The 22,852-nt window shown below is 55.9% G+C and overlaps 1 protein-coding gene across 5 annotated transcripts; it reads left to right on the top strand.

The window, feature by feature from the left end:
• Positions 1-5,793: 5,793 nt before the first annotated feature.
• On the top strand, positions 5,794-22,469 carry UBTF (upstream binding transcription factor). 5 transcript variants are annotated; one of them, XM_057535366.1, is made up of 21 exons: positions 5,794-6,182; positions 9,109-9,233; positions 10,727-10,902; positions 11,469-11,552; positions 11,650-11,805; positions 14,216-14,280; positions 14,558-14,678; positions 15,057-15,167; positions 15,516-15,649; positions 15,796-15,937; positions 16,232-16,273; positions 16,405-16,518; positions 16,623-16,778; positions 17,148-17,282; positions 17,898-18,008; positions 18,423-18,511; positions 18,615-18,804; positions 19,590-19,637; positions 19,743-19,814; positions 19,911-20,054; positions 20,140-22,469. In XM_057535366.1, the coding sequence occupies exons 2-21, from the start codon at positions 9,176-9,178 to the stop codon at positions 20,263-20,265; spliced, it is 2,274 nt and encodes a 757-aa protein (XP_057391349.1). In that variant the 5' UTR covers positions 5,794-6,182; positions 9,109-9,175; the 3' UTR covers positions 20,266-22,469. The 5 variants fall into 5 exon arrangements, with proteins under 5 accessions (XP_057391349.1, XP_057391348.1, XP_057391347.1 ...); XM_057535365.1 differs by lacking the exon at positions 5,794-6,182 and adding an exon at positions 6,465-6,643; XM_057535364.1 differs by lacking the exon at positions 5,794-6,182 and adding an exon at positions 7,822-7,961.
• Positions 22,470-22,852: the final 383 nt, after the last annotated feature.

Consider the following 22,852-nt stretch of genomic DNA (forward strand, 5'->3'; position numbering starts at 1 on the left):
CAACGTATAAAAAGAACTATACACCACAACCAAGTAGGATTTATTCCAGATATGCAAAGCTGGTTCAATATTTGAAAATCAATTAATGTAATCCATCACATCAACTGGCTAAAGAAGAAAAATCACATGATTATATCAATTGAGGCAGAAAAAGCATTTGACAAAATTCAATACCCATTCATCATAAAAACTCTCAGCATACTAGGAATAGAGTATGCTCCTCAAATTTGATAAAGAACATCAACAAACAAGGTACAGCTAACATACTTAATGGTGAGTATTTGACGCTTTCCCACTAAGATCAGGAACAAGGTAGGTATGTTCTCTCTCACCACTGCTTTTCAACTTGTACTGGAAATCCTAGCTAATACAATAAGGAGAAAAGAAAGGAAAAGAAAAGGAAAGATTAGGAAGAAAGAAACACAGATTAGGAGGAAAGAAATAAGGCTGTCTTTTTTTGCAGATGACGCAATCATCTATGTAGAAAATCTGAAAGAATCAACCAAAAAACACTCCTGGTATTAATAAATGATTATAGCAAGGTTACAGGACACAAGGATAATATACGAAAGTCAATTGCTTTCCTATATATCAGCAATGAACAAGAGGAATTTGAAATAAAAAACAGTGTTATTTACATTAGCACTCAAAAAAAAAAAAGAAAAATACTTAAGTATAAATCTAACAAAATATGCATAAGAACTATATGAGGAACATTACAAAACTCTGATGAAAAATATCAAAGAAGAACTAAATAAATGGAGAAATGTCCATGTTCATGAATAGGAAAACTTAATATTTTCAAGACATTAGTTCTGGACTTCCCCGGTGGCACAGTGGTTAAGAATCTGCCTGCCAATGCAGGGGACACGGGTTCGATCCCTGGGCCAGGAAGATCCCACATGCCAAGGAGCAACTAAGCCCGCATGCCACAACTACCGAAGCCCGCACGCCTAGAGCCCATGCTCCGCAACAAGAGAAGCCACTGCAATGAGAAGCCCGCGCACCGCTCGCCGCAACTAGAGAAAGCCCGCGTGTAGCAACAGAGACCCAACGCAGCCAAAAATAAAAAAAAACAATAAAAAAAAAAGACATCAGTTCTTGTCATTTTGATCTACAGATTCAAAGCAATCCCATTAAAAATTCCATCAAGTTATTTTGTGGATATCAACAAACTGATTCTAAAGTTTACGTGGAGAGGCAAAAGACCCAGAATAGGCAATACAATATTGAAGGAGAAGAACAAAGTTCAAGGAATGACACTACTCAACTTCAAGATGTGTATAAAGCTACAGTAATCAAGACAGTGTGGTATGGGTGAAAGAACAGACAAATAGATCAATGGAATATAATAGAGAGCCCAGAAATAGATCCACATACATATAATCAACTGATCTTCGACAAAGGAGCAAAGGCAATACAATGTGGCAAAGATAGTCTTTTCAACAAATGGTGCTGGGGAATTCCCTAGTGGTCCAGTGGTTAAGACTGGGCACCTTCTCTGCCGTGGGCCCAGGTTCAATGCCTGGTCGGGGGAACTAAGGTCCCACAAGCTGCGTGGCACGGCCAAAAAAAGTTGCTGGAACAACTGGACATCCACATGTAAAAAATTTAAAAATCAATCTAGATATAGATCTTATATCCTTCAAAAAAAATTAACCCCAAATGGATCATATACCTAAATCTAAATCACAAAACTATAAAACTCCCAGAAGATACCCAGGAAAAACCCTAGGTGACCTTGGGTATGGTGGTGGCTTTTTAGATACAACACCAAAGGCATGAAAGACATCACTGATAAACTGGAATTTATTAAAATAAAAAACTTCTGCTCTGAGAAAGACAATGTCAAGAGAACGAGAAGACAAGCCACAAACTGGTAGAAAATATTTGCAAAAGACACCTCTGATAAAGGACTGTTAGCCAAAATATACAAAGAACTCTTAAAATCCAACAATAAGAAAACAAACTCAGGACTTCCCTGGCAGTTCAATCCCTGGTCGGGGAACTAAGGTCCCACATGCTGCATGGCAAGCCAAAAAAAAAGAAAACAACCTGACTGAAAAACTGGGCAAAAGATCTGAACAGACATCACACCAAAAAAGATATACAGATGGCAACTAAGCATATGAGAAGATATCCAACATCATATGCCATTAAGGAATTGCAAATTAAAGCAATGAGATATCACTACACACTTATTAGAATGACCCAAATCCAAAAACACTGACAACACTACTTGGCAGTATCTAATAATGTCCAATATATTTATATCCTATGATATAGGAATCCACTCCTAGAAATACACCCAGGAGGAATGAATGCATATATCCACCAAAATATAGGCACAAGAAGGTTTGAAGCTGTTTTATTCATAGTAGTCAAAAACTGGAAACAACCCATTTGCCCATTAGAAGTAGAAAGAATAAATTGTGGTATATTTATACAGTGGAATACTACATAGCAATGAAGAGGCATGAACTACTATTACGTGCAACATCATAAATTAATCTTAGATATAATGTTGAGTGAAAGAGGTTAGATGTAAAAGAATACATACTGAAAGATTTCATGTATATGAACTCCAAAAACAGGCTAAACTTATCTTTTGGCAATAGCTCAGAATACTGGTGACATTTGGAGGAGAATATTGACTTTGAGTGAGCTTGCTCAATGCTAGAAATATTCAATATCTTGATCAGGGTGGTAGTTACATTATATATATATGTATACATATGTATATATATATACATACATATATGTAACATGTATATTATGTATACATAGGTAAAAAATGCATCAAGCTGTACTCTTAAGATGTGTACACTTTATTATCTGTAAGTTACACCTCAATAAAAAAGAAAAAAATAAATGAGGGACAGTAGCTCCCCCCCCCAAAAAAGAAGCAGGTTTATGTCACTATCTTAAATTTAAAGAAAAAAAAGCATTTCCAAATACACATTATAATACATAACTTTGAAAACAATATATTCATCTGTACATCATCTAAAATTACTCCATGTACACTAGGAATTTAAGTGCCACACTTTGGTTAATGCATTCCAGGCACAGTAGGGGTTTTATATGAGCTAGTGCTGGGATACTGGCAACCCAAGGAAAGGCTGGGGCCAAGTGGAGAATGAGTAACTAGGATTATGCCTTGTCACCAGCCTGGCTGGGGTTGTGGAATGCTGAGGCTCTGCTTCAAGGCACAGGGCAGAAAACTGGGAGGGAGGGGGGAATGAATTGGGAGAGGCGTCATAGAAAAAAGACCAAGGGTAGGTTTCCTCATGCTCTGGCCCATAGCCCAAGTCTTAGACTCCTGACCTCACCAGAGACACAATAGATGTAAAACAAGCCAATTGGTTTCCAAGTGGGAAAAGTGCCAGCTATGATTTTTGCTGCCCAAGAAATGAAAAATCAATAATTATCATTCTTGGGCTTCCCTGGTGGCACAGTGGTTAAGAATCTGCCTGCCAATGCAGGGAACACGGGTTCGAGCCCTGGTCTGGGAAGATCCCACATGCCTCGGAGCAACTAAGCCCGTGTGCCACAACTACTGAGCCTGTGCTCTAGAGCCCGTGAGCCACAACTACTGAGCCCGCATGCCACAACTACTGAAGCCCGCGCGCCTAGAGCCTGTGCTCTGCACGCAACAAGAGAAGCCACTGCAATGAGAAGCCCGTGCAACGCAACGAAGAGTATCCCCCGCTCACCGCAACTAGAGAAAGCCCCACGCACAGCAACGAACACCCAATGAAGCCAAAATAAATTAATTAATAAATTTTAAAAAATAATAATGATAATTATCATTCTTATGATTCATGTTCATCCTGTTTTATTCCAAAGCCCTTGACCGAAAGGCCCCTTGGCCCAGCCAAGAAGTTCAGGTCCAGGAGCCAGGACACCTGGACTCCAGATCTGTGTGTGGAAGACTTGGAACTTTCTTGGGGTCTAAGTCTCATTGTAAACATCGCAAGTGACATTGTGGAGTATTTTACAGTTTTACGTACATCATCTCACTCGACCCTCCAGCCCCTGGCGAGGAAAGCAGAGAACATAGGATTGCTAGTTTAATTTTATAGACAAGGAAACTGGGACCAGATGAGGTTAAGAGATTCAATTAAACTCACACCGTTAAGAAGGTTGGGAAGCCGAGAAGCTCGGAAGCTGGGACTTCTGACTCCAAACCCTTTGCTGTTTCCCAGTCAAAACAAGAAAGTCAGTCCCTGCAGGCTCCAAGTGCAGTGTGAGATGTCTTGGTCCTACACAAAATGCCCTCTGTAGGTTCCAAGGGCAGAGCTGGGTTTGTAGGGCTGAAACTTGTACAACTGGAGGGGAGGGGGAGACTCAAAAATAATACCAAATGATGAATCAAAATTAAGGACAGGACCTTGAACAGGCCCTGCGATGAGGAGCCCTGAAGCTTAAGCTTCATTAGCATCAAGGTAAATCGGCCCCTCCTACATGCCCTACCCACTGAAAAATCCGGACACACCAGATCTTGACAGGATTTTCCTCCCTGTTTGTGAAACGTGGCAGATGTGGGCTATGGAAGTCCTGGGAAAGGAATCTCATTTCTCCCAGGAGACGAGGAATTACAGCAGCAGCGAGGCTGTTGTGTGAGGCTGGAAAAGGCTGTGTGCCAGGGGAGAGTCCAAAGGGGCCGGTGACCCAGCTGGCCGAGATGTGGGCCGTAGCAGTGTTGGTGTGGTAGACTGGCATTCCGGGACCCGGGAGCAATGGCTCTGTCCCCGGAGCGATGGCCCAAACCGTAGGCTCGCCTATTGGAAGCAGGCGTTCTTCAGACTGTCTTCTGGCTTCCTGCGTCCAGATGAACCTTCCTCGGAGGAGGAGAGGCAGAGACAGACAACCACAGCCGACGGCCGTGGGAGGGTAGATGGTGGTCCCGCCCAGGCCTTTCGATCCCCGCCCAGGCCCTAAACTCCCCGGCCCTCAGGATGGTGGAGAGCGGAAATCTACGAGGAGGCTGCCCTGCTGTGGCTCGGGCGGCGAGGCCGGGGTGCCAGGCTCCCCTCGCGGCTCCCCGCCGCCGCCGCCGGGTGGGGGACGGGGGGTAGGGTTGGGGGGGGCAGTGCCCGCGGCCTGTTTTCCCAGGGCTGGCCGAGCCTTTTTGACAAGCTGATTGCGTGGCGGGGATTGGCTAGTCCGGGCGTGACGCCGGTTAACAACAAAGGTGGAGTTGGAAGAAATTAGATTAAAGGAGAGGGGGCAAAAAAAAAAAAAAAAAATTAAACGGGGAGCAGGCAGGGGACAGGAGGCAGAGACCGAAGGGGAGATGCTCGAAGCGCGGTCTCGCGGCTCCGACTTCGCCCCGGAATCCTCTTCGCCTAAACCAACCGGGATTTTTGCTCTCAACCCGGACTCCGGCCCAGCTACCGAAGCCGGGGTGGGAGGGATGGTTTTGCTTCTTGAGAAATGCCCCCCAACTCTCACCCTGACACGCCCTTGCTACGGCCCAGGGGGAGAATTATTTGCTCGGACTCCTCGGACCCTAAACCCTATTGAGAATAGCGAGAGGCTCGCTCTAAAACCCGGAAGGCCCTCGCGGGGCACCGAGATCGGACGAGGCGGGGTACTCCCCCGGTTTTCCAATGTGTTACAAACCTAAGAGCTTTTTGCTTGCTTTTTTTTTTTCTTTTTGGTAACACCCCCCCTTTCTATCCCCCCCCCCTTTGGCTCCAGGGTTGCAAAAGCAAAGAGCAATAAAAAAAAAAAAAAAAAGCGCTCACACACTCAGACACACACCAGTGGCGACAGGGGAGAGTTGGAAAGACGCAGGAGAGAAGCAGGAGGCAGGAGGCAGCGGGGAGGGAGCAATGGGACCGGGAAGCCGCAGGTTCCCTCGCAAATCCCCCTCCGTCCCCACGTCGTCTCGCCGGCCGCGGCAGGGGAGCGAGGAGCCGGGCGAGCAGATGGAGGAGTGGAGCTCGCTCTAGGCAGCGGGCTTGGCCGGAGAATGGAGGAGCCGCCAAGCGATCGGCTGATTGGAAGAGAAACGCAGAGCGATGGAGGCGGGGGTAGGAGGACGATTTCTCTGCGGGGACTGGCGGCGGCGTATACGCCCGGGTCGGGCGCTGCAGAGCTTGGCTAGCTTTCAACCCGCGCTCGCCGGCTCCAGCCCCGCGCGCCCACCCCCAGCCCTCCCGGCGGCTCCGCAGGTGAGTGCGAGCTGGGGGCAAAAAGACCCGAAAGTCTCAACACGCCCGCCCTACCAAAGGAAAAAAAAAAAAGCATTTTTCCTTTTCTTTTTTTTTTTTTATTTTCGTGCAGCCCCCAGCGCGGTGGGAGGGAAGGGGTGAGGCTAAGCCGCCCGGAGGAGGCGGAGGGGCCAGGCGAGGCCCGGGTGGCCCGGGAGGCGGCGGCGGCGCCGAGGCGGCTCTGACGGGCGAGCGCTCGGAGCGGCGCTGCGCTGCGCCGAGGCGGGCGGGCGGGCGGGCGGAGCGGGGCGGGCGGAGCGCGGCGCGTGGGGCTCGCCATTAGCCGTCGCTCCGCTTCGCCATCTCGGGCTTTGTCTGGCGACTTGCTGCCCCGGCGTCGGCTGCGGCGGAGCTGCGGCTCGGCTCTTCGGCCCGCCGCACCCCTAAGGTGCCCCTGGCTCGCGCTCCCATTCACACGCTCGGTAAGTGAGCCCCGGCGCCGCCGATTTCGGGGGAGAGGGGTTGCTGAGAGTGGCGGCGGCGCCGATCTCCATGCGCCCGGGCAGGCCTGGGGAGCCATGCCGGGCTGGATTGAACCAGCTCCCAGAGAGGCTCCTCCGCCGGAGCCCGTCGCCCCCTCGCCGTTTGCGGGGTTTAAGGAGCAAAGGAGACTTTTTTTTTTTTTAATTTGCAAGGATATTTTGTAGGGATAATTTTTTTTAAAGTTTCGCGTGTGTGCTGCTTGGCAGCTAGGCGACCGCGAGGCAGGCGCCGAAGCCTGGCGCCGCGATCGGCGTGCGTGCGCCCCGAGCCGGTGGCTACGCTCCGGGGATAAGGGTGGGCGCGGACCGCCCGCTCAGCGAGGCGGGCGAGGGGAGCGTATGAGAGCTGGAGTGGAAGCCCGAATCTGAGCTGGGAAGACTGGGGAGAGAGCTCCGGAGCAGGGCTGCAGCCGACCCCTGAGCCTCCACAGCCGCCTGGGGGCCCTCCGGGCACCCTCTCTGCGGCCGCACCTCGCGCCCTCCCTCCCGCGCCGGCCGAGCCTGCTAGTTCCCCCGCGGGTCTGGCGAGGTCGCTCTCGGCGCCCGCCCGCCCGCCTGCCTCGGCTCCGAGCCCCGCCGCCATCCGGGCGGCTGCGTGTCTCCCTGCCCCGGCCCCCCCCCTCCCCGGCGGCAGCCGCCGCCGCCGCCGCCACCACCACTACCACCACCACCACCACCACCACCCCCCTCCCCTCCTTCCTTCCCTCCGCCTCGGCCGCCCGGGTCCCCCCAGCTCCCGCCCCTCCTCCCAGCTGCCCCCCGCGGAGCCCGCCCGGGCAGGCTGTGGGAGGGAGCGGAGCCGGCGAGGCGGGCGGGCTGGCGCTCGCTCCCCGGGGGTCGGTGTGCGCTCTACGGGGAAGGACGCGCTCGCTGCCCCGCTTCTCCCGCCCCCCCCTCCCGCTCCTCCTCCTTTCTCCCTCCTCCTCCCCGCTCCGGCGGCGGAGGCTGCGGCGGCGGCGGGGGGTGTGCGAGCTGAGGCCGGGGCCGGCGGGCGGGCGGCGGGCGGGCTGCCTGCAGGCGGAGGGCGCTGTGCTTTGTGCTTTTCGCCGCGAGGAGCAGCAGGCAGCAGCCACAGCCGCCGCCGCCACAGCAGCAGCAGCAGCCGCCGCCCCAGCGCCGCCGCCGCGCCCGGAGGAGGAGCCGCTGCCGCCGCGGGAGGGAGCTGCGGCTGTGCCCGGCCGAGCGGGGGAGGGCGCCGCCGCTCAGAGCCGGGGAGGGAGCCGCCGGAGCGGGAAGTCCGGAGGCCGCGCTGCGCCGGGTAACCGAGGCGGCTGAGGACGCGCGCCGGGGTCGGGGCGCGAGCCGTGGGTGCGGTGGACACCCGGGGGAGACCCGGGGCGACCTCCGGGCAGGGAACTGGGCGAGAGAGGACCAGGGCACTGGAGAGGACGCCGAGAACCGGGGGAGGGGAGGGCAGGAAGCGAGGCCCGAGCCGAGCCCCGGCCGCAGGCGGAGGAGCCCGCGATTCTCCGAGCCGGCAGGCGCAGTTCTCTCCGGCCGCCGGAGGGGGCGGCGGGGCCGGTGAGCGCTGCTCCCCCGCCTCCCGGCCGCCGTCCTCCCGCCCTCTCCTTGGCTCGGCTCCCCGGAGGCCGGGGCGGGGGCGCCGGCGGGGCTGGGCCGCAGGCTCGGGGGAGGAGGCGGCGGTTCCCGCCGTGGTCGCGCCTCTGCGCCGGGCTCCTCCGTGCGCGTCGGGGTGGCTGGGCGGTGGCGGCGCCTCTGGCCGGGGTGGGTGGCTCGGGGGCGGGGGGCAGGCCAGGCCGCTTCTCTCCGGCTGCTCGCCCGCCCAGGCGGGCGGGGACGGCGTCGGGAGCCCGAGGGGGAGGGCGGCGGGAATCCGGATCCGGTCCCCGGGGGCGGTGCGGCCGCTGAGCTCCGGGGCCGGCGGCGGCTGCGCTGCGTCCGGGTCCCCGCCGGGTTGCGGAGGCGGGGGGAACCGATCGCGGGGAGCGGGAGGAGGAGACTACAGCGCGTGCCCGCTTCCGCGGCCGCGCGCGCCCTTTACCCGCCCTTCCTCCTCCCCCGCCCTCCAGCCTGGGGCCTCCCCGGGGCGGGGCGCACAGAAGAGGAGGAGTGGTTTTTTGTTTTTTTTTTTTGGCCGGGGTGGGGGAAGGAGGGCGGAGGGCGGGTGCTATAGCTGCACGCGGGAGCAGGGAGCAGTCTCTCGCGTGGGCAGGGGAGGGCGCACGCCGAGGAGCGGGGCTGTAGGGGCTGGGGGGCGGGGGGGGTGGAGTTAGGAGGTAGAGGAGGAGCGCACTCCCACCCCCACCAACTCATTAAGCCTCCTAGAGTCTTGGCTGGGTCTCTGAGAGTGTGGGCTTGTGTCCCCCTCCCCTTTGGGGGAGGGAGGGATAGACAGTCCCCCACCTCTCAGCCCGCCTGAGTGGGGACTCGTGTCTCTTCTAAAGGGTGAGGTGGCTTTGACCCCGGCTTGCCTGGCCAGCACGACCGAGGAGGTGGCTGGACGGCTGGAGAATGAACGGAGAAGCCGACTGCCCCACAGACCTGGAAATGGCCGCCCCCAAAGGCCAAGGTAGGAGCCCCGACCCTCAGGCCTCTTTAACTTAAATCCTCTTTTCTCACGTAGGTCTGCAAGGCCCACTCCCCTTCTAAAGGTTTTCTCCAGTCTGCATTCTCTGAAATGATATGGGAGGGAGCGGCTTGAGTGTCAAACATCCCTTACACTGGGGGTTTGGCTAAACCCAAATTATTTGGCCTTGAACCTATAAACTGTATTTTTCACACTCCATTACCCCCACGTCAGAGGGGGAGAAGGAGGCATATGCAAGTCTTCCTTCTGGGGTTCCCCGTCAGCTCTAGTGTGTCCCCAGCAGTGTCCTGGAAAGGGAGGGAAGATGAGGAATGTGGAGGAAGGGGGAGATGAGAAGGATTGGGGAGGCTTTTCAGGTTCTTTACTGTTATTAAGAGGACAGTTTTTGGTGAGGCAGGTTGGAGAGAAAGGGTGTTTTGATGGCTTGAGGTCTCAAAGATAAATAACTACACCCTACCCCACCCAGTGGGGATCCAGTGTGTAGGGTGGCAGGGGGTAGGATGAATCTGAGCATCTGGCAATGCCTGTGGGACATTGAGAGGAGAGAGGATTATGGGTTCATGTGACCCATCTGTGGAAACCCTGGCCCAGGTTACCAGATGTAAATACAAGAGCCCTTTTGACTCCTAGCCTTGGATAGCTGTCCTCCTAGCTCAGGGTAGCCACCCTCCAGAGAGGCCTCACTGGAGCTACCTTTCAGTGGCTGGAAATAGCTGGTCCAGACTCCGTTTTTTGCCTCCATGGGGAGTTGGACTGAGAAGACAACTCAGAATTCTAGGGGAGGAGGCGGAGGGGCGGTGTCTCCCTGGAGCAGGGCCCTGGGAGCGTTTGCCCACCTGCCTGCCTTGCCTCACAGCTGCCCTGTATGGTTCTACCATTGTTTTACCCAAATTCTCCTTTGGTCCTCTTTGAGAGGAGGGGTAGGATGGTGGAATACTCATGCCTCTAATGTTAGTTTCTAGCTGTGCTGGAGAGAAACATCATCAGCATGGGTTCTCCTTACTGCCCACACCCCTTCCTCAGTCTGCACATTTAGGGTAGCCACCTAGAACTTGGATTGAATTTAGCTTCACGTTTAGGTGTGTTGCCTCCCTCCTTCCCTTCCTTCTCTGATAAGCTAGCTGTTCTCCAACAGTGTCCCAAATCACTGTAGCTTCCTTTCCCCCCACTTCACTACAGTAAATTGTAACCCATGTCAGGCTGGCATGTTAGAAATGATAATAGCTTTGAAGTAAGCCAGACTTGAGTCCAAGTCCAGTTTTCTAGGCCTGATGCTGTCTGGACTGGAGTCCCCGCTCTAATCTGTATGGCCATGGCTTTTCCTTAAGGCCAGGCCATGTCTTGTGTATGCCTTCAGATGGGAAATAATCAGGGTCTGGGATGCTCTGGGAAGGAAGGGTTGAGTGCTTAAGGACTGGGGAGCAGATGGGGGCTGGCATGAGCCGGGCATGATGGCTTTTCTTACCCTTCCCCAGACCGCTGGTCCCAGGAAGACATGCTGACTTTGCTGGAATGCATGAAGAACAACCTTCCATCCAATGACAGCTCCAAGTTCAAAACCACCGAGTCACATATGGACTGGGAAAAAGTAGCATTTAAAGACTTTTCTGGAGACATGTGCAAGCTCAAATGGGTGGAGATTTCTAACGAGGTAAAGGATCCCCCCACCCCCTTCCTGACACATTCAAACACACATCTACACTTACCCTTGCCTCAACCTTCCTGGTGGAAGAGATGGAACAGAAGTCTATAAACAGGAAGGAAAGAGGCTAGGCAAGGTGCTCTTGTGGTCGCCCTTGTGCATTTCGGGAGGTGGCACGGTTGACAGCACTGACCAAGACTTCTCAGTTCTGCCACTTTCTAGCTGTGTGGCCTTGAATACTTACCGTCTTAGAGAATCTGTTGCCTGAGCTGTTCTGGGGATTGAATGAGGTGCTGACATGGACAACCATTTCGAGGTCAGGTGGTCGCCTTGTTGCTGTCCTGTGCTGTGTACTGACTGCCTGGGCCTCTGCAGTAAGCACAGACCAGTGCCTGGGCGTCTGCCTGGGGGTCAGGGCTGCCTGAGTTGTGTCACTGTCGGCCCCTGCCCTCCTCCTTTGATAACTTCAGTCTAGTGGAAAGTAGAGAAGGCCATTTGGGAAACAAGGCTTCGTTCCTGGGTGGTGTCCCCCTCTTCGGAACTTCCCCTTCCACTCACCTCCCTTCTTCCTCCAGGTGAGGAAGTTCCGTACGTTGACAGAATTGATCCTCGATGCTCAGGAACATGTTAAAAATCCTTACAAAGGCAAAAAACTCAAGGTGAGTTTCCAGGAGAAGGAGCACAAAGGTTTGGAGAGGCAAGGTCCAAAGAACGGACAGTGTCTCACCTTGACCATGTCCTTGTCCCTCCTTCCAGAAACACCCGGACTTCCCAAAGAAGCCCCTGACCCCTTATTTCCGCTTTTTCATGGAGAAGCGGGCCAAGTACGCAAAACTCCACCCCGAGATGAGCAACCTGGACCTGACCAAGATTCTGTCCAAGAAATACAAAGAGCTGCCAGAGAAGAAGAAGGTGGGGGGAGGGGGACTAAGGTGCAGGGAGGGAAGGGGCCGGGAGCAGCTGGTATGGTGTAGGTCATCTGTCGGGGGTGGTGAGGGCTTAGACCAAGGGACCTGGCATCAGGGGCGTGGGTGGGTCAGCTGAGCAGGGTAGGGTCTTGGGCAGCCACACCCGATCACCCTCTCCCAGGCCCACACACTCTCAGGCGTGGGCACTGCTGCAGGTGTAACCCTGACTGAGGCAGGCAAAACCCGTAGTGTTCTTTCACACACACGTCCTCACTGTTAGGCCTGCAGAGCTGTTCACTTCTGATATTTCCCCACATGGTCTCGTTTGATGCTTGTAGAGGTAACCCCGGGAGACTGGGTTATCCTGATTTTGTGGGCAATGAACTGGGGTGGGGTGCAGGAGGATATCGTGTCCCAGGACTCCGGTTTAGTGCTCAGGCTCCCTGCCTAGTGCTTTTCTCACTGCCACATCCACAGGTTACGTGGGCGGGCTTCCCGTTGCACACATTGTCCCTCGTGGCCTCACGCTCTCCCAGACCCTCAAGCCCGTTAACCTTGGGCAGGGGCTGCCCAGCCTCCCAGGCAAGGGTGGACACAGCACAGTGAGATCATGCGGTACCTTGCAGAGATAGACAGCAAAGCATTGCAGCTGGGACACGAGTGAGATGGGGTGGGGAGAGAGACACAAAAGGAGATGCTACATGGTGAGATGGAGCCAGGGAGAGATGTTGGCAAGGGGCACCAGGAGAGACAAGAGGGCACATTTATTTGCTGGGAGAGGACACAGAGTTGCAGGCAGCCAGCTCTCGGGAGGGCACCAGCACTGGGAGTAGCCCTCTTCCTGGTCTGCACACCCTGGCTTCGAGCTCACGTGGCCTGGTTCTGTACCCAGAGGAGGAGCTAGCTTGGCTGGGTAGATCCGGCTGTCTGCAACTACTGCTTGAGCCAAGCCGGAGTATGAATCGCTGGAGCTATTCTTGACCCCTGCGATGAGGCCGGCACAGAACTGACTGTACACATAACACCGAGACATTTCCACGGGGTGGGAGGGAGAGGCAGAGGGTCTCAGGCTCAGGGAGGGATAGAAGAAACTCCGTGGTAGAGTGGACAGAGTGCCGGCCTAGGGGACCCGGGCCTTGGGCCTGTTCTCCTGGCTACCACTGAATCGCTGTGCATGTGCCCTTCGGTAAGTTACTTCAGTCCTTCGGGCCTGATCTTGATCTGAGGTGTGGAGAGTGAGCCTGATCTGGGTGGTGCCTTCCGGCTCTAAAAGCTGCTGTTTTGTATGAGGAGGGCTGCGACTGGGGCTGAGGAGGCTGGGTTCTGCTCCCGGTTTTCTGCGGGAACCTCGGAGGGAAGTGGAGCTGCCTCACTTCTTGCGCCTGATGAGAGGCAGGGGTTGGGCTCAATCAGCTTGAGCCCCTGGACCCCTCCAGTGCTAACTCGTTTTTGAATCTGGGAAGAAGAGGCATGAAGGAAAGATGGACATTGAGTGGGAGCCAGGACAGGATGTAGATGAGGAAGGGAAAGAGACAGGTTGGAAAGGAAGTCAGAGTGAGGGGTGTGGAGAGGCAGGAAGGATACTGGGATGGAGGTGGGATGGTGGGAAGGGAGAACCAGGCTGATAGAAGCCGGTGCAGGTGAAGGAAGGGAAGCCAAGCAGCAAAGGAGAATGACGGGGCTGGGGGAGGGAGGGCTCAAGGAGCCAAAGAGCCAAGAGCCTGGAAGAAGGGATCAGAGGCAGGGAAGGTGGCAATGACTGAGGAAGGGGGTGGGGGTGGGGATGATGTCAGGATTGCCAAGGACAGCCAGGGACCCAAAGGTAGCAGATGGGGGGAAAAAATCCAGATACAGGAGACAGATCTATTAAGATGTGATTTGGGCTGCAAGGATTCACTCTGGGTTCCCTTCATTGCGATCTCCCTTTGGAAGCAGGACTCAGCCTGCCACTTGCCCTGTGGGCCACCTATGAGGGGGCAGATTAGTATTAGCTGCCACAGACACAGGAGGAGAGCGCGACAGGGGCAAGGCCTACATCTTCTGACTCTCACTGGGAGTGTCGTGGCGTTCCGGAAAGGCAGAGGGGTAGTGTTGTGGGGAGTCCCAGCCCTGTCGCTGCTTACTGTGTGACTGGATAATGCCATGTCCCCTTCCTGGGACTCTTTCCCTTTCTTAAAGGGAGGGGATAGGATGTAGGATGTGTTCTGGGAGACCCCTGTAGCTCCCACTGTCTGGGCTACGGTTGAGTCCCCCATCCCCAGCCCACTGGAAAGCAGACCGCCATCCCTTTCCTGCTCATGACATCCTCTGTACACATCACCAACTGGAAGGCAAAATAGCTAGCAAGGAGGACTTAGTGGGTTTTGTAGCTCAGGCCTTGGGTTGTGGATGACCCCGTCACCTCCTCCCCCCAGATGAAATATATTCAGGACTTCCAGAGGGAGAAACAGGAGTTTGAGCGAAACCTCGCCCGATTCAGGTAAGGCAGTGGAGCCCAGAGGAGGGCCACAGGGCGCTGGGTGCGGCAGGAGAGGGTAGCAATGACCAGAGCCTGGCACTTGAGGCACGGAAGATGGATGGGTCACCTGTAGACCCTAGTGGCTCAGGCTCAAGGGGAGGGACCGGCAGGCAACTGCTGTCCCACTAGGCCCCAGCTGATAGGCCAAGGAGCCTTGGTGGGTGGGGCAGCTAGCTTGGGTCTGCCCTGGCAGGATCCCCCTCCCCCCACTGACTGTTGCTCCCCGTGCCCTGGCTAGGGAGGATCACCCAGACCTAATCCAGAATGCCAAGAAGTCGGACATCCCTGAGAAGCCCAAAACCCCCCAGCAGCTGTGGTACACCCACGAGAAGAAGGTGTACCTCAAAGTGCGGCCAGATGTGAGTGTCCGGCCAAGGGGTGGCAGGGAGGGCGCACGGTAGTGGCAAGGGGGAGCCGCGCCAGGTCGGCCGGGCATGGTGCAGGGGAGCAGGAGAGGAGGCCCCTCCCCAGGGGTGGGCTGCATGGACAGGGCCTGGGCCAGCTGGCGTGCGAGTGTGTGCATGTGTGCGTGTGTGAGCCTGTCCCCTCGCACCCAGGCGGGACCCCCCCGCCCCGCCCCCCTCCCCGCCGCCTCTCTGCCTTCCCCTCCTGGCCTGTGGGGGACACTCTCGTGACCTCCTGTGGCCTGAGGGGGCGGGGGCCTCTGTGTCCCCCTCCCCTTCCCCTCCCCCCTGCCCCTGGCTGCCTGTGTGTGTCTGACGGCTTTTGGTTTGCAGGCCACTACGAAGGAGGTGAAGGACTCCCTGGGGAAGCAGTGGTCTCAGCTCTCGGACAAAAAGAGGCTGAAATGGATTCATAAGGCCCTGGAGCAGCGGAAGGAGTACGAGGTTAGGCTTCCGCTGCGCTCCTCCCCGCCCGGCTCTTCACGAGCCTCTGCCCTCTGACTCTGTGGCCTCCGCACTCTGCGGCAGGCAGTCTCTCCCCGTCCTACCGCTGAGGGAGGGGCCTCCTGGGCCCCTCACCTCTGCCCCTACCTTCCCCGCCCCGCCCCCCCCCATGAGATCTCAGGCTAGGGCAGGGCAGGGCACCACGTCTCGTGTGACACAGCAGACACACGGCCACCCCCCAGCTTTGCTCCCTGCCTCCCCTTCCCAGCGGCTCTCCCCCACCCCCCCGGCCCCGGCTAACCCCACACCCCGTTGCCCTCCATCCCCCCCCCCCGCCTCACCCTGCAGGAGATTATGCGTGACTATATCCAGAAGCACCCCGAGCTCAACATCAGTGAGGAGGGCATCACCAAGTCCACCCTCACCAAGGCCGAACGCCAGCTCAAGGACAAGTTTGACGGGCGACCCACCAAGCCACCTCCGTGAGCGCTGCCCTGGGGCGGGTGGGCAGCTAGGGAGCCGGGCTGGGGGAGGGCCTCAGCCCAGGCTCTGCAGGTGAGGGGGCTGCCGCCCTGGGCCTCCCAGCTCGCTCACAGGGCCGCTCCTCCCTCGCTGCCGGTCGTGACAGGAACAGCTACTCGCTGTACTGCGCAGAGCTGATGGCCAACATGAAGGACGTGCCCAGCACAGAGCGCATGGTGCTGTGCAGCCAGCAGTGGAAGCTGCTCTCCCAGAAGGAGAAGGATGCCTACCACAAGAAGTGCGACCAGGTGAGCCGTGGCAGGAGCCAGCCCTGGAGAGGGAGGACTCCTGGAGGACCTTGGGGGTTTGAAGCATGAGGTCTGACCCCTGGGCACCTGCTTCAGACATGGTGTTGTACTAGGTTTAGCATCTGGGCTGATCCAGGCAGATTCTCGGGCCTCGCGCTTACCATCTGTGGAGGGAGACTAGGCCCTGTCCAGGCTCTGGAAGGTCTGCTGAGGGCTACTGTTTGTCCCCTGAGCATGGGAGGGTCTCCAGTGAGGCTGCCCCCATGCTGACCCTGACTCCCCTTCCTTTCCCAGAAAAAGAAGGATTATGAGGTGGAACTGCTCCGTTTTCTAGAGGTGAGTGTTCCTTTCGGGAGGACAGTGGGCAGAGAGAGGCCGGGGGATTGGTGAGCAACGCCCTTAAGACAACCAGGAAGCAGCCTGGGGACCAGACATTCAACCCTGTGCTGCCCTCTCTCCCCACCCAGAGCCTGCCTGAGGAGGAGCAGCAGCGGGTCCTGGGGGAGGAGAAGATGTTGAACATCAACAAGAAGCAAGCCACCAGCCCAGCCTCCAAGAAGCCCTCCCAGGAAGGGGGCAAGGTGGGCAGGGGGCACGACCAAGCAGGTCCTGGGGTGGGGGGGGGCGGAGGCGGGGCTCCCCGTGAGCACCCCGTGGACCCCGACCCTCTTTGCACATCTACAAGGGTGGCTCAGAGAAGCCCAAGAGGCCCGTGTCAGCCATGTTCATCTTCTCGGAAGAAAAGCGGCGGCAGCTGCAGGAGGAGCGGCCTGAGCTTTCAGAGAGCGAGCTGACCCGCCTGCTGGCCCGCATGTGGAATGACCTGTCAGAGAAGAAAAAGGTCAGGCTTGCCAGACCCGAGGGGCTGCCGGGCAGAGTCTGGGCTGCTTCTCCCCTGGGGGCTAGCTGTACTTCCTCACCCTGCCCCAGGTGTGTGTGGGGTGTGAGCCGCACGGGTGCCTGGGCGCAGATGGTGGGGCTGGGAACCCAGCGAGCCGGAAGGCGGGAAGCGGTCAGCTGTGGGCTGGGGGCTCCCTGGGGAGCAGGGCCGCTGGGCAGCTTGAGCCCCTGGCAGGAGACATCTGCACCGGCCCACGCCTCTGCTCACCCCACCCTTGCTGGTGGCGGGGAGAGCCTTCAACTGCTGGACGAGCCACGTGCGCCCCCTGGGGGTGGCCGGAAGGCTGACGCGTCTGCCGTCCGTCCACAGGCCAAGTACAAGGCCCGGGAGGCAGCACTGAAGGCCCAGTCAGAGAGGAAGCCAGGGAAGCTGCCAGAGTCGCCCAAAAGAGCCGAGGAGATCTGGCAACAGAGTGTCATCGGCGACTACCTGGCCCGCTTCAAGGTGGCAGGCAGGGGGAAAGGGGCTGTTTTGGGGTTTTTTTTTTTTTTTTTTTTTTAAAGGATTTTCTTATTTATTTATTTATTTATTTATTTATTTTTGGCTGTGTTGGGTCTTCGGTTCGTGCGAGGGCTTTCTCCAGTTGCGGCAAGCGGGGGCCACTCTTCATCGCGGTGCGGGGACCGCTCTTCATCGCGGTGCGCGGGCCTTTCTCTATCGCGGCCCCTCCCGTCGCGGGGCACAGGCTCCAGACGCGCAGGCTCAGCAATTGTGGCTCACGGGCCCAGCTGCTCCGTGGCATGTGGGATCTTCCCAGACCAGGGCTCGAACCCGTGTCCCCTGCATTAGCAGGCAGATTCTCAACCACTGCGCCACCAGGGAAGCCCCTGTTTTGGGGGTTTTTTTATTTTCTTTTTCTTTCTTTTGGTTTGTGTGTGTGTGTGTTGTTGTTTTTCTGCTTTATTTTTCCGTTTTCTTTTTCTTTCTCTTTTTTTTTCTGGAAAAGTAGTTGCTTTATTATTAATTTCATAGGAAAGGGGTTGTTCTGCCACTGCCCATGCAGACCCGCTCCAGCCCTAGGTGACCCTTCCCACAGCTGACACCCCTGTCTGTCCCCAGAACGACCGGGAGAAGGCCTTGAAAGCCATGGAGATGACTTGGAACAACATGGAAAAGAAGGAAAAACTAATGTGGATTAAGAAGGCGGCCGAAGACCAAAAGCGATATGAGGTAGAAAGAGGGCTTCTGGTTAGCACGGTGGGGCAGGATGGAGCTGGGGCCACCTCTCTCCACTTAAAACTCAGGAGCACCCTCCGGGGTGGGCATTTCCTCACTGCGTGGGACTTGGAGCCAGAAGTCCCAGCTTGGGTTGTGTGACCCTAAGTAAGTCTCTTAACTTCCTTCTGTTAGCCTCAGTGATGCATCACTAAAACGACGGCAGTGATACTAGTCGTGTGAGTGCAATTATGAAAGCGCTTTCAGTCGGCAGTGCCTGTCTGACACAGGTGTGAGTTGTTACGAAGTTGCTCCCTGGCTGTGCCTCAGTTTCTCCTCCTTCCTGGCACATAAAAGGAGAATCAGCTAAGGACTGATGGCATGGGGCAAGCGGGAGGATGAGTGTGACCTTTCCGGGTGTCCCCATAGAGAGAGCTGAGTGAGAGGCGGGCACCCCCGGCTGCTGCAAACTCATCCAAGAAGATGAAGTTCCAGGGAGAACCCAAGAAGCCTCCCATGTGAGTCTGGGGGCTGGAGTCCACCCTAGGGATGGGGAGGGTCAGGGCAGGAGGGCTGCTTGGTTGGTCTCCTGACCTTCCCTGCAACACCCCCGCCTCCCAGGAACGGTTACCAGAAGTTCTCCCAGGAGCTTCTGTCCAACGGGCAGCTGAACCACCTGCCACTGAAGGAGCGCATGGTGGAGATTGGCAGCCGCTGGCAGCGCATCTCCCAGAGCCAGAAGGAGCACTACAAAAAGCAGGCCGAGGAGCAGCAGAAGCAGTACAAAGTGCACCTGGACCTCTGGGTCAAGGTGAGAGGGCCGGGGGACCCTAGGAAGGAAGACGGAAGCATCGTGCTGGCTGGTCTGCATTCATGATTTCATTCAGTGTCCCAGCAGTCCTTCAGGGTAATGATTACTATCAAAGATAAGGAAACCAAGGCTCAGAGAGGTTAAGTAACTTAGCCAAGGTCATACAGCTAGTGAGTGGGAAAACCCAAATCAGACTGCCTTTTCCTCCCTCCAGCTGGGACTCTGGCTCAGCCCCTAGCCCCTAGCCTCTGAGCTTCCCTTCTGTGCCTTGCTTGAGCAGTCAGATCTGTAAAGCGGGGAGAGTCACTGATGTCCTCCCCAGCCACCCAGGCAGGTTGGCCAAGGACCCAGGGAATTAGCAGGGTTGAAGTGTTTGAGAAGTTCGGTGAGCCCCAGACTGCGTTGGCAGTGGCTCTGGACTTGGCTTCTGGGGAGGAGTGATGCAGCCAGGCTATGGAAGTCATCGTGTGGGGCTTCTCTGAGTTGAGGAAGCCCCTGACTCTGGAGCCTCCATTCGGGTAGAGCAACAGGACAGACATGAAAACCAACAGTCTTAGGACAGGGTAGCTTAGGAAAGGCTTCAGGGCATCTTAAGCAGAAACACTGAGCTGTGTTCTCAGGTCCCTGGGGTTCTCTGCAGTGACCCAAGGTATGGGGAGACTGGGACGGGCGAAGGTGGGATGGCAGTCAGTGCTCAGCCCACTGCCTGGCAGTTGGCCAGCATGCTCAGTCAGCAGTAGTTTGGGTCGTGTTCCAACCCTCACCTCCTTCTCTGTCTCCCCCAGAGTCTGTCTCCCCAGGACCGTGCAGCATATAAAGAGTACATCTCTAATGTGAGTCTGGGAGTGGGCTGGTGTTGGGATAAGGAGGGAACTTGTGGGGGGATGTTTGGAACTCATGGCTGCTCCCTTTGCCCACGTCCCCATCCTCTCCTACAGAAACGTAAGAGCATGACCAAGCTGCGAGGCCCGAACCCCAAGTCCAGCCGGACTACCCTGCAGTCTAAGTCGGTAAGGAGCCCCTGTCAGAAAGGGGACCGGGAGTGGGGGTCCGAGGTGCCTGGAGTGGTGTGGCAGGGACCACTGATGTGCTTCCATCCCTCCCAGGAGTCTGAGGATGATGATGAAGAGGATGAAGATGAGGATGATGAGGATGAGGAGGAGGAAGATGATGAGAACGGGGACTCCTCTGAGGACGGCGGGGACTCCTCCGAATCCAGCAGCGAGGATGAGAGCGAGGATGGGGATGAGGTGGGATGGGTGGGGCACGGTGGGAGGGGAGAGCGGGGCCCTGCCAGGACGGCCACCTGGTGACTGCACATGCCTTGCCTCGCAGAACGAGGAGGACGACGACGACGAGGACGATGACGAGGACGATGATGAGGATGAGGACAACGAGTCCGAGGGCAGCAGCTCCAGCTCCTCCTCCTCGGGGGACTCCTCGGACTCTGACTCCAACTGAGGCTCAGCCCCACCCGGGGCTCCCCTCCCTGACTGACCACCTTTGTTTCTCCCCCATGTTCTGTCCCCTGTCCCTTGGCCTCCCCCACTTTCTTTCTTTCCTTTTTTTTTTTTTTTTTTTTTTTAAACAAAATACGGTGGGGGGGAGGCACTGGAGGCGCCCAGGCCAGAACTCTTCGGCCTCAGAGACATCAGCCCTGGGGGGCCCTCCAGGGAGCACAACCGTCAGACTGAGCCACCACTGGACCGGCCCAGCCCACCCCCCTCTGCACCTGCGGTTCCGGCATGGACAATGGACCTGGGAGTGGGATGGGGGGCATCCCAGAGAGTTCAGTGAGGCCCCCCTACACCTGCAGCCCGACCCACGGGAGGGTGGAAGCTTGGGGAAGACCCCTTTCTTTCCAGAGGGGCTTGCAGCCTGGACCCCTACGTTGGAACTGGAGGCAGGGAACATGGGAGAGGAGGGCGGGCGCCTATGGGAAAATAGGCACTGCCCCATGGCCCTCTCCTGCCCCCTGCGGGAAGGAGCTGCCTGGACCCACTCACGGGGGGGGGGGGGGGGGCAGAAGTGTTTTTTATATATGTGTATATATTTTTTTTTTTTAAGCTCTGAGCTGTCAACGAGACGTTTCCTACCGACCTCGGCTGCCGTCTCTGTTGTCATTTCTGGGAGAGGGAGGGTTTAGAGGGTAGGTTTGGGACTTTTTTAAAACGGTCTTGATGCGTATGGAAAAGCGTATGTGCGCGTGTGTGTGTGTGCGCGTGCGTGCGCGTGTGTGGCCTATACATAGCATGGGTGCACCTGTGGATGTGTGCAAAGGCACATGTGCATTTGTGCGTGTAAGAGGGAAGGGGGCGCCCACCTCAGTCTGTGAAGCTGGTAAAAGGGTTGGTGAGGGCCTGGGAGACATTGATCCTGGTGGGGATAGGCTGGGGTGGCCCCTTTCTCCATATCTTCTGCTTTGCTTGATCTCTAATTCAATTTGGGGGGTGTACTGAAGCCACTCTGATGTTTCCTATACTGGTTTCCCTCTGTCAGGGTCATTGGAGCTACTGCTAGTCTCCAGTATCCAGCAGGACTGTGGGGAGGGGGAACAGACCAGGTGAACCTTAAAGCTTTGATTTGGTGGGAAAGGCCTCTGCAGCTCATCTGAGGGGTCACCCAGCCACCCTGGGCTCTGAACCTGGCCTTCAAGAAATGTGTTGGAAGCTCTTAACTTACACATCCCTCCTGTCTTTCCCCTCCGCATATCCTCCAGCTACCCCACGCCTGTTTCCTTTGATTTCTCAGGTGTGCTCCCTTCCCCGCCTCACCTCCCCAAATCCACAGCTGGGGAAGAGGTCTGCAAAAGCTGCTTTTGCAGCTGTCCTCCTAAACCTTCCCAGCCATCCCCCTCATTTTGGTACCCTGATTCCTAGATTCTTCATAAGCCAAGCCACCTTGCCTCTGTAGGTTTAATTTTTGTTTGTTTTTTATTAAATTTTGGCTTCTCTCTTCTTTTAAAAAAACAATCACGTCAGTGACCTATTTAATTGGGGCTTTGTGCATTTCCACCTTCCCCTCTGAATGAAAGCCAAGGGATGGGGAAGAATGGGAACTCTACCTAGGAGGTGGGATGGGAAAGGTAGGTCCCCTTCCCAGAGGAAGGCAGACCATCTGCTTTGCCTTAGCCATGGTGCTGGGGTGGGTGGGGGGGGTGGCTAGGGAGGGACACTCCCCACTCCTACTCCCCTTTGTCCTGATCCTGGAATTAGGTACAGGGGTCCGTAGGTTCTATTTCTTCCCAAGAGCCCCTGCAAAGGACCCCATTACCCTGAGTACCCCTGTGCTGTTGTGTTTTAGCGGAATGTGTTTTCATTTAAAAACAACTTTGGGGCACTTTTTTTTTCCTGTTTTAAAAATTGAAAAATTCTTACAGTACGAACAGGGCTGTGGTGGTGGGGGAGTTAGTGCTGTGAGAGGTGACTCGGTGCATTTTGGCACTGGGATGGGGTGGCTGGGGTGGGAGGACCCTCACTCCCCCCCACCCCGTTTTTTTTCCTAATATTTAAGAAGTGTTTTTGTAGGTTTCAACAACAACTGCAACTTGAATTTGCATCATGGGAGGTGGGAGGGAATGGCTTAGAGGTGTCTGCCTAAGCTGAAGGCCAACTGTGGAAGTTTTGTTTTCCCTTTTTTTGTACAATAAAGTAAAAAAGGTTTGACTGCTGTCTGATCACTGGACTCAATGAAGGGCAAGTAGAGACAGGGGCGACCGGACAGTCTCAATGTGGAAAGACCCTTGAAGCCAGTTTGTTTGCCCCTTCTTTCTAGAACCATCTTCCTCATCTCTTAGTGAAAGGAGGTGAAATTCGCTCACCTAGACCCGTCCATTCCATTTCATTTCCTGTATCTCTCTCAAATCTCTCTACCTGCTTCCATCCCCATCCTCTTCAGGCCATCACCATTGCTCAACTTCTGCAAAGACCTAAAACTGGTCTTCCTGCTTGCTCTCTGGCCCCCTGCAGTCCATTCTGCACACAGCAACCAAAACTATCTTTTTAAAACAAATCTGATGACCTTACACTTACAACTCCTTATCTTACAA

Source organism: Balaenoptera acutorostrata, chromosome 20, assembly GCF_949987535.1.
Source record: "Balaenoptera acutorostrata chromosome 20, mBalAcu1.1, whole genome shotgun sequence".
Classification (NCBI taxonomy): domain Eukaryota; kingdom Metazoa; phylum Chordata; class Mammalia; order Artiodactyla; family Balaenopteridae; genus Balaenoptera; species Balaenoptera acutorostrata.

Coding starts and splice junctions, on each gene's coding strand:
- UBTF (XM_057535366.1), top strand. CDS start 9,176: ATGAACGGAGAAGCCGACTGCCCCACAGACCTGGAAATGGCCGCCCCC. Junction 17,283..17,897: donor ACTACCTGGCCCGCTTCAAG/GTGGCAGGCAGG, acceptor GTCTGTCCCCAG/AACGACCGGGAGAAGGCCTT. Junction 20,055..20,139: donor AGAGCGAGGATGGGGATGAG/GTGGGATGGGTG, acceptor CTTGCCTCGCAG/AACGAGGAGGACGACGACGA.